The 12,861-nt window shown below is 45.4% G+C and overlaps 1 protein-coding gene across 1 annotated transcript in view; it reads right to left on the bottom strand.

The window, feature by feature from the left end:
* Positions 1-1,208: 1,208 nt before the first annotated feature.
* The window catches only part of BICDL1 (BICD family like cargo adaptor 1), a 74,016-nt gene continuing 62,363 nt past the window's right edge, over positions 1,209-12,861 (bottom strand). Inside the window, exons 8-10 of the mRNA XM_065417927.1 lie at positions 12,675-12,805; positions 10,174-10,294; positions 1,209-1,409 (exon numbers count right to left, since the gene is read on the bottom strand). Coding sequence (XP_065273999.1) covers positions 1,209-1,409; positions 10,174-10,294; positions 12,675-12,805 — 453 coding nt within the window. The remainder of the gene's footprint in view (positions 1,410-10,173; positions 10,295-12,674; positions 12,806-12,861) is intronic.

Raw genomic sequence — 12,861 nt, 5'->3', positions numbered from 1 at the left:
CCTAACCACAAGGGGAGGGGTCTACAACCACACTGAGCATAAGGGGATCCGACCTTCTACCATCAAGGCCTGAGTAGCAGAAAACGTATACACAGGAGCTATGGGTTGGCCCTGAAGATCAGCCCTATAACTAAAGCTACTGCAGCAATGCTGAGCAGTGGAAGAGCTACACCTAGGACCTGATTTTCAGACACACAACAACCCATTTCTATTCAAATCCATCCGTTTTAGGTGCTCAGGACTTTGAGATGGCAGGTCATTGGAGCCCAGTCCTTAGTCCCATTGAAGCGACTCAGATTTTTGGCTATTGATTTCACGAGGAAGATGCACAAGGCCTTTGGCCCTAAGGCTGAGCTACACTGAACTTCCACAGCTAGGCGAAGGGAAGAGTCGGTACCTGAGGAGCACTGAACATTCACAACTCCCATTCCCTGCAAGTTGAGTTGTCGTGCTCAGGCTCCCCGAGGATCAAATCCTCAATATTCCGGGGTCTGAAACTGACCAACGGGGACCTAGATTCACCTCCTAGCATTAGCAGATTTATAACTGTACTGAGCTGGAAGGGATCTGGATTCCTGATGCGGTATGAGTAGCTATGGAGAGCACCAGGGGGAACAAAGACTTCCAGGCGTAAGCAGAGGACAATAAGGACTTCCCCCCCCCCCCCCCCCCCCCGAGTAAGCTACAGCCATGTAAACATGTTACGTTCCCAGGACCTGTGCAACTAGCCTGTGTAATCTGCAGGACAGCCCAGCTGCCAGGACTGGAGGTTGTACGAAGGCCACAACTTTCCCCTACTCTTACTGTGACACTAGTAGTCAGTCCCCTGTATTGCCTTGTCCTGGGGTTGCTTATTTCCTTCTCCAGCATGAGAGAATGAGTTTAAGACAATTGGATTATTCTTCACAGCAGAAACTGAGTGGCCTGTGTCAAAGCGCCTAAAATGTGCCCTGAAGTTTATCACTTTGCTTAAGGAATAAGAAAAGTTGCTCTCAGTTGGTATCACATTGTCAAACTGCAAATCTCCAGTTCATGTAAACTTTTTGTTCAGACCAGGTGGATTGTAAATAGTGCAGTCTCAAGGGTTAATTCCGTCACCCTTTGTGTTTTTCCTTTTGGATCAGATTCAGGTCCATTAGGAAGCTGGACAGTTGCCCCCAGCTTCCCAGCTCTAAGCAGGAATAATTGGAAAGATTTCTCCTTTCACATTAATTTTTCTTGAAAAAGGAAAAGAGACGGTTCCTTTCTGCCCCAATGGGCTCATCCCCCTGCTGCTCCGGCCTGAACACGGGGGAGGGTCTTGCAGACCGCTTTGCTCTGTAGCCATTGGAGAAGGAATAAGCAGGCTGGCTCCATTCCTTCAGATGTTTGTCCATCAGCTGCTGGTCAATGACCCTGTGCATGTCGTCCTGTAACAGAAGGGGAAAAGGATGTTCAGTCAGAAGCACAGCCAGCGTGTCAGCAGAGTTTACTCATGGACATGGCCAGAATGGGATTATAGAATGGCCATGATGAAAGGAGGAAGGGTGGAGGGTACAAGGACCTCATTTAGCCACACAGCATGGGCCTTCATCAGCATCACTCCTCAAACACCAGGCCCTTAAAGAGACAATGCCCCACCATTATTAAAATGGAAATCAGGCCATTCACAGTTTAATATAGTTTAAGGGGTGGCTGTTTTCCAAGGTTTTTGCTGATGCCTGTGAAATGGAGCACCGCTTCTGGTACCCTTCTCCCAGGTCCCTGGCTAGTCTTTTCAGAGCTGGCTCGCTGCCATCTCCCCTCTCTCTGTCCAGGAAGCCGCACAGATGAGGCATGTGACTGAAGCAGAGGCCAGCAAGGGACAGGACTGTAGTACTGAACCTAGAGTAGTTCTGTACTGAAGAGTAGGCAGGCCAGATGGCAGAGAGAAGGTGAGGGTGGCCACATACATGAGAACCTCTTCAAGAGGGAACTAAGGAGGTAAGGCTTCTATTCATAATCAAAGAGAAACTACTGTCATGGGTTGTGCTATGGATGAGTTATGCAGCATTAGTACAATTTAGTGAGGAGTATTACGGTGTCTTTCTTTCCGATCAGTTTTCAAATAACAGGGCACAGACCATCTGCAGCTGCCTGATCAGCAGGAGGTCATAATTCGCCACTGGATCATCCAACACTTTTAAAGTATAAGAAACCTTCCTTCCCCTAAGTAACTTTCACAGCATTGTAACCAACAGGATTGCCATATGCAAAAGGATTCAAGTCAACCGCCAACTCTGACATCATCCAGCAAGACATGACATGACAACAGGGAAATCGTAAGTTTAATAACCCCAAACCCAGTTCTGCTGCAATTGGCCCTAATGTCGTATACAAGCAGGAGGCCATCTTGTACATGTTTTACAAGAAAACAGGATCAGAATTATCGTCTTGTTTGAAATTTCAAACATGTCAAATCTGCCCAACTGGCCGAGGCTCATTGCCTCTCAAAGGGGTTGCTCACCCTTGCAATGTCCATGGGGGTCAATAGAACTTGAGGCTCTGACTAGTTAAACACAGCAATACAAATACACAGCACTTCCGATGCACAGCTCTTTGAACAAACACTAGTTCCTCAGATAGACACCTCGCTGGAGGCAGGTGCAATCAGAATCCCCAGTTCACGGATGGGGAAATGGAGGCTGTGTGGTGATGTGGCCTGCCAATCTCAGAGCAAGTATTCTGTTCATGCCTGTCTCCTACTGCACATCAGCGGACTCAGCCCCCACATCCTTCAGAATTCAAAACAAAACACAAACAGCTACCCATCACTCATGGGAATGACGGTCTGAAAAGCCAGGACAGTCAGGGTTGAGCTTTCACATCTGTCCTCTGTTCAGCCTACTGTGTCCAGGCATTGCCAAGGTCGGGGGCTCTGTCTTCTGATAGCTGCTCTCACGCCAGCCTGCTGTCTGATAGTCTCTGCCAGCAGCAGGCAGCGTGAGGATGCCTAATGCTAAAAGTCCTATTTTTGCGACACACCTGAATTCAGGCTCTGCCGGGTTAATCCCGGAATGAGGTAATGTGGCGGCTGACGACCTCACGGCCCTCAAAGCCTACTGTTTAGAGGAAGCCCACTGAGTGGTGGAGTCTGATTACGCAGAATGACTTTCTAGCCAGATGGCTACATAGTTTAACAAAGATTCGGCACTAGTCAGACTCAGGGTTGCGTGAATCCAGAAGATGACAATTTCCAACCCACGCACATTCTATGCAGCATAACACTCTAATGGGGGTTGGTTGCTATGGGCGACCATCAAATGCCAGTGGACACAGATGGCACATGCTCCATCACCCACCATCACAGCAGGTGCAAGTGCCAGCTCTGATTTGGGATGTTCAGGCAGTTCATGGCTCCGGAGATGTGTAACGTGGTCAGTGATTCAGTGAAGGCACTGGGCTCCTCAGACTCATGTAAACAGCCTGCAGACACTTAGGGCGCCATTCACTTTTACAGTGTCTTAAAATAAGCCCATTATTTCCAGGATAATAGGAGGTGATGTCCCACTTTACAAGGTGATCTGGTTGGTTGCCTGCTAGGTAACCAGGAGTGGGTAAGTTCAATAATTTAGCCTGAAGTGATTAGCTTGTTTTCAGGAGGGAAAATACCTGTCTTTCTAACTATCCTAATACATGTAATATAGCAATGTTCATTTTAAATTCCTTCTGACCCCAAAATATTCCCCCGCCACCTCTTCCTAACTCTCTTTTCAGGCCAGTTTTAGAAATATAAATTAACCTAGGATGTGCCGTACTGGAACACGCTGCAGTTCCAGTTAGTCCACTAGGTTGCCTCTGCCCTACGTATCTGATGGGTTTAGAGGCAGATGATCAACTTCCAACAAACACACAAAACAACACACCTGGGCATCTGTAATGCTAGCTCCTGGTGTGTGGGAGAAGGGGGAGGATTGCCCCTTGTGGTCTATTCACCCAATATCTGGAGGTGGATGGACTGATATCCCTTGTGATGTACTTACCCAAAGCCCAGCCCTGTTATCTGCGCTCTTTAGGAAGCAGATGCAGTGAGCTGGAAGTAGCAGCAAGAGTGACAAGGCAGTTAGGGGGCCTGAAGCAAGGTTAGACTGAAGAATTCATATTTTTTTAAATTAGGGCTGAAAAAAAGGAGGCCGTGATGGAAGAAAGTGAAGGGCGAAGGGGTCAAGATGAACTTCAGTATTAACTAAAGCAGACTCCAGCAGCTTAACACACTTTAGGGTTATATACCCAGCTTTTCAAAGGGCACCTTCCCCCGAGCAGATGAGACAGGCACTTAGCCATCTCACTGGCAGATTTGTGCCCTCCTTTAACTGTGGGGTACCATTATATATAATGCAGCGCAAAGGATAAAAATAGGGCAGCTGGCTAAAGAGCCCTTTAAAAGACAGTCCCAGGAGACCTTACATCTTGAGGTCGCTGACTAGATAATGAGGTAGGTCAGAGGTTAGAAGTTCAGTGACTTGCCCTGGCTCACACAGAGAGTCCATGACTGCGCTGGCATTAGAAGTCAGGAATCTGTGGCTCCTAGTAGTTTGCAGCAAGGGATACACAGGGATGGAGGGAGTGGAGAAACTGGGTGAAGGGAGCGGTGATATATCAGTTTCATTCAGTAAACCAGAGTATACAGAGATAATTTGACAGTGCTTGTGAATTCTGATTGGCTGAGGGGGAGCCTCCATTTTTAGAGTACACTGTTACAAAGAACATGTATCGTGTTGGGCGTGATGTCTATGGAATAGAACACTGCGCCAGGACAATATCCCACTGCTAGAGACAAGCCCCAGGGAAAGCACAAGCATTTATCAAAGCTAACCAGCAAACCTAGTTAGACACCCTATTATCCAAACAATCTATTCCATTGACTAGCTCTCAGATACACAAGATTAATGGCGTTTGCCTAGTGCAGCCGTGACAGTTGTTCACCACAGCATTGTTGGACAGCTGCATTTGGATGTCTTAGAGCTCATGAGGCTGATTCTTTGCTGCCTTTCACCTGGTGGAGTCACTTACACCTGTGCAAAGTGGCTGTAACATGCTACTATAGCAGAGTTCTGCTCTCCCTCCTGCCAGCTGTAACATTTCAGCACCAGCTTGCAGGGGAGTAAAAGCCTTCACATGGTGCAAGGCACCAGAGAATCAGGCCCCAGGTTTCTTTCAGCCCAGGTGTTGTGGGCTTCTCGTACTCTACTGGGGTTTCATGCAGCTTTCAAACAGCCAGGCATGTCTTATTTAATAGTGAAAGTTAAAGGGAAGCTGTTGCATCTCTATTTGAATAAGCAACACAAAAACCCCTTTCATCATCTAAATTTTTCCCCATTTGCTTTTGGGGGCACCACTGCTGCTCCTTATTCAGATAATGGTAGGCACAGGTAAAATCAGTGAAAATATCTAGTGACCCATAGAGTAAGAAATGGCACTTATTCTCACCAAGGTCATATTTTCCCATGATATGTGTTCAGTGGCAGATCCTGGGCTGTTGTACAGTATGTACAACTCCTGCACAGGAGTTGTACATACTGTAAATAAGCTATCCCCAGCACTAGGAAGCTATGATATATGGCTATTTTTGTCGAGGGCCATTGGTTAAAATAGAGACTACGAGAGCAAAAATGTAGTTTGGACCCCTCACCAGCACCAAGATACAATTATGAATTAAACACAGCTAGAGTAGTGGGAGAGTTAATTTAATTTTCTAAAAATACTTGAGGTCTTGGGAAAAAAACCCAACCCCCCCCCCGCCAAATACTTAAACTTCATTTATATTAGATGGTTATCAGACATGAATGACTCTTTTTAAAAAATCTTTCAGTAAATCAGGAGGCTTGGCAAAAACTTACTGCAATATAGGAATATATATATTTTTTAAATGTGGAGTTCCATTTCTGATATAACCTTCTGTAGAGGGCCGCATTCTGCTCCCATTAAAGTCAATGGGAGCAGGATTGGTCCCGCTATATTTCTGCTATTTGACATTATATACTATGAAATATTAAAGAGCAAATGCCTGTTTATAAAACTACAATTTAGCAAAGCACTACACATGGTAACTAAGAGTGGTTGACAACATCAGTCCAAGTTCCAGTAGAAACCAGGGATGTCCATATAAGCCTTATCTGCAGCCTTCGGTATTTGTTGTACTGTCAGCAGTCAAAAGATAAGACTACAAATTAAAAAAAAACCAATTTTTATTTCAATTACTCGTCTAGGTATGCAAATGAGACTAAACGCATTTTTAGCTATTAGCAGCAAGAATTTCTAGTATGGGCACACGAGCCCAGAGTCCCACTGCCTTCCACTTTTTGAAGTCACATGCATGCAGAGTGGGTACAAAACGCTACCTAATCAGAAATCTCCACTCACAGGGGTGGTGGAGCGTAATATAATATAATATAATTATAATATAATATATACTATAATAATAGGGGGGCAGGGATAGCTCAGTGGTTTGAGCATTGGCCTGCTAAACCCAGGGTTGTGAGTTTAATCCTTGAGGGGGGCCACTTAGGGATCTGGGGCAAAAATCTGTCTAGGGATTGGTCCTGCTTTGAGCAGGGGGTTGGACTAGATGACCTCCTGAGGTCCCTTCCAATCCTGATATTCTATGAATATTCGCTTTGCACAATGGGAGAATGGGCTCATGGTCCTTACCAGAGGCAGGGACACCTTGAATAGTCCAGTTTTTTCATGTAGCTTTTGAAAGGCTCCTATCCACTAGTGTGCGGAGTTTAAGTTCACTTGACACAGGGCATGTCTTCAGCTTTAATGTGGCTGTGTAGCGCTGGGAGCAAGCTCTCCCCGCGCTATAAAAAACCAACCTCCACAAGAGGCGCAGCTCCCACTGTCTACACTGGCACTTTACAGCGCTGAAACTTGCAGTGCTCAGGAGGGTGTTTTTTCACACCTGAGCGAGAAAGTTGCAGCGCTGTAAAGTGCCAGTGTAGACAAGCCCTTAGTCTTTGTGAGTTTGGGTCTGGGGCGTCTCAGTTCTCAGTGAAAAGCAGCAAGTTTTTTACTCCCAGGTCAGTAGCTGTTCTCATCTAGAGCCCGTTTGGTGGTCTGTGTAAAGTAAGTCTCAGTCCAGGCTTTACTGGGTAGATACCCCAGCTCGAAACCAACCACCACCTTGGCCATTTTAGAGATGACAAGGACTGAATGGATCACGGAGACTGAACTCCCTTCAACCCTAGAGAGGATCCCTCTAGGGCAGGATTGGAATGCACTGGCCGGGCAGCGTCCAGGAGGTTGCTCTATCCAAGCCTGTGCTGCCTGCTCTGTGAATAGCCAGAAGTTTTCAGTTGCAAGAGCTATCAATCCAGCATCCTCCACTACTAAAAACGGAGGTAAGTTATCTACTGTGTCATCCCATCTAGGCAAGATTCCCTGGTAACATCCATGGAATAGGAATGGTTTTTTTTTTTTTTTTAAACTAACTAAATGTGGGATTTTTTTAATGTATCTTCTAAATTTTGTGTCTGCAATTGGAGGAGTGTGATGTGTGTTCTCAGCCTAGAAGGAGAGGAAAGCAGTTTCCTTCATTCTCAGGCTTGGGCTACACTTCAAAATTTACATCGGCAGAGCTGTGAATGCTGACTAAACTCCCAGTGTAGCCACAGCTATGCCAACAGAAGAGTACTTCTGTGAGCACACGTAATGTTGTTTGGAGAGGTCATGTTCCTACACTGGCAGAAAAACCCCTGTTGGTGTAGGTTGTGTCTACACTAAGGGGCTGTCAACATTGCTATGCCAGCATAAGCTTTGTAGTGTAGACATAGCCTGAGTGGGTAGTGTTATGGCTTTAAAGTTTGAGTCCTTGCCCAGCTGTCACTAACTTTGGATTGGCTTCCCAAATGACTGCTTCAATGTCAGATGGGTAAGTGTTGTAGTGGCTTGGAAAGCTAGTTATATACATTCTGATCAGGAAGAGAGAGGGCAATGCCCGCAATGGCTTTTCTTGCCAAAAAGTTTTACACGCTAAGGGCCAAATTGTGATCAGTTACACTACTGTAAGTCTCTATGGAGCAGTTCTGGGTTTACTCTGGCATAACCGAGAGCAAAGTTGGCCCTACGATGTAAAAAGGTTTTGCTTTAACTTTAAAACCCTTACCATCAAGCGATGTTTTGGCTTTACAAAGCTTTTCAAAAGGCTGTTTGTTCTTGTTCATTATTATTCTACAAAATTAACTCAGTTTTATAGGCCAAATTCATGCCTGCTGTAACTCCTGAAATCAATGAAGTTACACCAGGAGTTACAATAATTCTGATTATTTAAAATGGTAATTACCTGCTATGTTTTCTTGTTCACAGCCAGTTGTCCTAACACACATCAAACTCAGTGAAGTTTTCAAAGCAGAAGGACTTCAGGATTGGACAAATGACAACATACTCTTCAGAAAATACTATTTCCCGGACAGACTCTATTAGCTTCACGAAAATAGACCTGACCTTTCCATTCATAGAGCTGTTCACATCCTCAGAAAGGAACAGCTCATTTCACCTGTTTAATAAGATTTGTGCACATGCCAAGAGACATTTGCCATCGGTTTACCTGTGCAACCTCACTGAAGTCAGTGGGTTGTGCAGGTGTAAGTGAAGGTAGAATTTTACCCTTATAGACCTGTTCTTGCTCCTGTTAAAGCCAATGACGACAAGACTCCCACTAGCTTCAGTGGATAATCATACCCTAGCTTTGGAGAGGAAAACAGGTGTTAAAAGGAAACAGCTATAGGAGACAGACAGTGAATTCCAATGGGCACCTTGCACTGTGTGGAAATGATCATGGAGGACGCCACGTGTAATGAAAGTAGTGAATGGAACAGAGGCTAGTGTAGTCTGTGAGACACACTTTCCTTCAGCAGAGAATGAAACAACACTGGACTTGGATGTGATGGGAGAGTGAATGAGGTGGGTGGGATGGAGCATGGGAGCTCACCTCAAAGGCAGGAGGGGTGTACGACTAAAGCTGTTGGTACGGGAACTGAGAAAGGCCACTAGATCAGAAACCAAAGGAGCCAGATAGTAAAAAGCCCTGAGGAAGCAAACTGTAAGCAGGAGAAAAAAGAGAAACGAGAACACAGTGGAGTTGAAATAGGAGAAAGGTTGCATGGGAGAGGTTTCTACTGGTCAGGTTGGATAGTCAGTGCAGTCATCATCGTACTAGTTCTGTAACAACCTACAACAAACCAGGGATCCATCAATCTCTGCCTTGAGCTTTGTCTCTCCTTCCATTTGTTTGTATCTTTTTTCACACATCCCTCCCTCCATATTATTTGTCCAAATAACTACTGTATCTTATTTCTCTCAAGCGATCTCTGGCTTTGTGTGACTTTGGTACTAGTGGCTCCCAAACTGGAAGAACCCAGGTTAGCCATTTTACCTGTAATTTGGAGTGGGACTGAGTTTTCACCTTTCCATCTAGCTAGATTTTCTGATGAAAAAGAAAGCATTTACATCTGTGTCCTGAAATGGTAGAGCCCAAATGATCAGTAATGGCTTCATTGCCTCTGTTCCCTATCTGAAAAGGAGGCACAGGAGACTGACTGAAGTTTTTAGAAGATTTAGTGCTGCTACATGTGAGTGTCTTCAGTCAGTATGTTACTCGGATAGTAATCTGATCTGAGATGGTCAATGTCTCTGACCTACGGACATAGGAAATCTAGAGTAAGGAACCTTTGCCCCGATACAGCAAAACTTTTCCACGTCCGCATCCCAGAGACTGAGCCAGGTCACAGCTGTTAGAAAGAAGGAGCTGAGTTTTGAAAAGGAGGTGTCCCTGTCACCAGGGCTATGTGCAGCTGTGAAATTAGAGTTGGTTCCTTTAGTTGCTCTGTCCCCATATTAAATAGTTGTTTCTTTAGAGTACACTGTAACAGCCACTGTCTGCAAGGGTCCAAGTCCAGAGATCACTCCCCTGCTTTAACCCTGGGGCTCTCTGTGGCTTGTGCCCTTCACACTCGTGTTTTATTGCTTGAGAAACAACAACTTTTGTATTCCAGATATATTCCAGCTTCACGTGTGATATGAGCTTACAGACAAGAAGGAGTCAACCTGTGGAACTTTCCCTTCCTCAACCAGTATACCCCTCGCCTTGAGCCAATGATCTGTAAGTGCTTCCCACCAATGCTCCACTTTGCACTGATGTTGGACATCACCTACCTGCCATGCCTCAAGCTGCTGTGAGAGGTTCAGTTTCTGTTGAATAGCATCCAGCAGCTGACTGTTCAGAGACATCATGTCGATCTTGCACTTGGCTAGTTCCATTTCCACTGCATTCTTCCTGGGGGGAAAAAGAGAGACATGGACAATCTCAGAGCACAATTCAATTTTATCTAGATCAATTCCTGCAGGTCTTCAAAACCACCTCACCGGGGTTCACTGATTTCCATTCAGCAAAATCAGGATATGGAACCTGAGATCAGATCTGCCAAAGGACTCTGAATATTCAGTGGGTGACTAGCTCCAGCTTCTACTGGGACAATGAAAAGGAGATGTATCCTGCCACCAGGTGAGCAGAGCCCTTATCATATGGAGAATACTTCTCTGTAGAGGGGGAATGGAAAGCGGGACATACTCTGATAAATTGTTGTGTAGGCTTCCACTGTTAAGACCCTGGCCCAAACAATTTACACTTGTAAGTCTTTATTCAACCATTTCCTGTGCCTCATACGCCCAAGAAATAATATAAACTGGTAGGGAATATCCTGGCTGCTAATTTTAGATGCAAGTTTGTTCTGATATTTGTATTAACCATATTAATTCATCCGCTACCCTGCAATAACAACTTTCCCCTGCTTTTCTGCAGAAGAGTGGTCTAGGAATTAGTTTTTATGTTATAGGCAGAGCTGGTAGCACTACCCACGCTTAATGACGCTCAACACCTCTCATTAAAACACTGTTCTCAGTTGCTTATAACTTTGCCAAATTAACTGTTCAGGCTGAAATTTTCCATGCTGGTTGTCTGCCTGAGGCTGAATTGTTTTGGAAAGTTTCAGCAAAAATGGCTTGAGATAGGAGGGAAATACATTTTGTCCATGTTAATAATATTCTTGCAACTGCTCCCCTGAGACGGTCCAATACCTCCAGTCTTTAGAGCAGGGTTTTGAAGTTTGGCAGGGGATGTCACCCTGGTGCTTGGGATGTGCCTTTTGCTGTTTTTTATATCTGTCTGTGCACGCACAAACACTCTCACCTAAAGCACCATCCCACCCTTCCCTTGTCTGCAATCAGTCACAGTCACTGAACACCCTCTCTCCAGTAATAGCTCACACACCCAGTTCCACACATCATAAATATTAATGGCTTGTCCCATGTGAACTACTAAGGTCACCTGAACAGCAAAAAATCTGCAGATCTCCAGTGAAAGGCCCTAGGTCTGAGTGTTTCAGAAAAATATGCTTCTATTGTAAAACAGCCCATCACTGCTAGATATTAACAGTGGAATTTATGCATCCCCCGAGTGGCATAGTTGCTATAGAGACAGCAGAACTGGCAACCCATACTGCTATTAAATGTCAAAGCAAGCCTTTTGCACCAAACATCAGTAGCAGGGATATTCCCTACTTCTGCCAACAGATGGAGCTGTTACAATGGCATTCTGAAGGGATTTGGTACCTTTTGGGACAGTGTAAAGAACACTTGACAGATCATGTAATTAAAAAAAAAAAAAATTGAGCCATTGTGTATGCCTGCTTATCTGCCCTCCCTCCTCATATACATGCATGATTTGATGTGCTCTGCTCCTCTTGCCAACCCAGCAAGGATTAGGCATTGCTGTAAGGAAGTGGGCGGCATTGTGTTCTGTCCTGTCTCACTTCACCGGAGGTCAGAGAGTCTCCTCTGATCTAGAGTAAGCAGAAAACAAGTGCTTTTGCCCTTCTCCCCTTCCTCCAGAGCCTGGTGTCCTGCACTTCATGTTCCTCCCTCAGGCTGCCTAAAACTGAGCCGGCAAAGATGGGGAGGGAAGGGGCAGACTGGGAAGGTAAAAAAATGAAAAAATGTGGCATAAAGACTGGATCAAAGTCATGGGAGGGGAAGGACAGAGGGATGCAGTAAGAGGGTTGCACAAAGTAAAGCAGGAGAAAGGGAGAGCAGAGGGAAGGTGGAGCACAGAGGCTAAGGGCAGAGGAACAGGATAGAGAAGCATAATTGAAGGACCAGAGGATTGCAATAACAGAGATTCACAGAGGCACCAGAGCAAAATGGAAGAGGGGGGCTGGAAGAGCTATGGAACAGGTTAGAGAAGGTGCAGTAGCAGAGATACACAGAGGAACTGGAAGGGAGGCTGGAAGAGCAAAAGAAAATAGGAGGAGGAAGAAGGGACCAGTTCCAATATTTGTATTCCCTTCCCAAATGGGGCAATAGCCATCCCTTGGCTTGATGAAAAGATCTGTCCCCCAGAGTTGCTAAAAATAGAATGTATGGAGTTTCTTTTAAATGAGAGCAGAACTGCTGGTTCCAGGAACTTCCCAGGATCAGGACCCCTGTCACAGGCACTTAGCAGGACTCCTCAGCACTCAGAAGTGGGAAGATCTACCACTTTACTGGCAGCAGCCTGGCAACAAATCTGCTCCCAAAGTGTCTGCTTTGAACAAACTGATGGGTAAATTCTGAGACCACAACCCAAACCCATCTCTGTTTTTCAATAGAATTCTAGTTACTTGGCAATGGCCTCATCTCGATCCCTGATGGCCTTCAGAAGCTGTTCATTTGTCTCCTTATCTTCAGCTGACCCTCGGAGCCTGTCCCTTTCTTCTTTCAGCGCAGTCATCTCCACACTCAGCAGCGTCACCTGTCAGGAACAGGAAGAGCACTGACAAACATTTCTCCTCTCAGGGTAATAGTTAG

This window comes from Emys orbicularis, chromosome 16 (genome assembly GCF_028017835.1).
Source record: "Emys orbicularis isolate rEmyOrb1 chromosome 16, rEmyOrb1.hap1, whole genome shotgun sequence".
Lineage (NCBI taxonomy): Eukaryota > Metazoa > Chordata > Testudines > Emydidae > Emys > Emys orbicularis.
The sequence above is the reverse complement of the archived record's forward strand: the minus strand, read 5'-3'. Positions and strand labels throughout refer to the sequence as shown.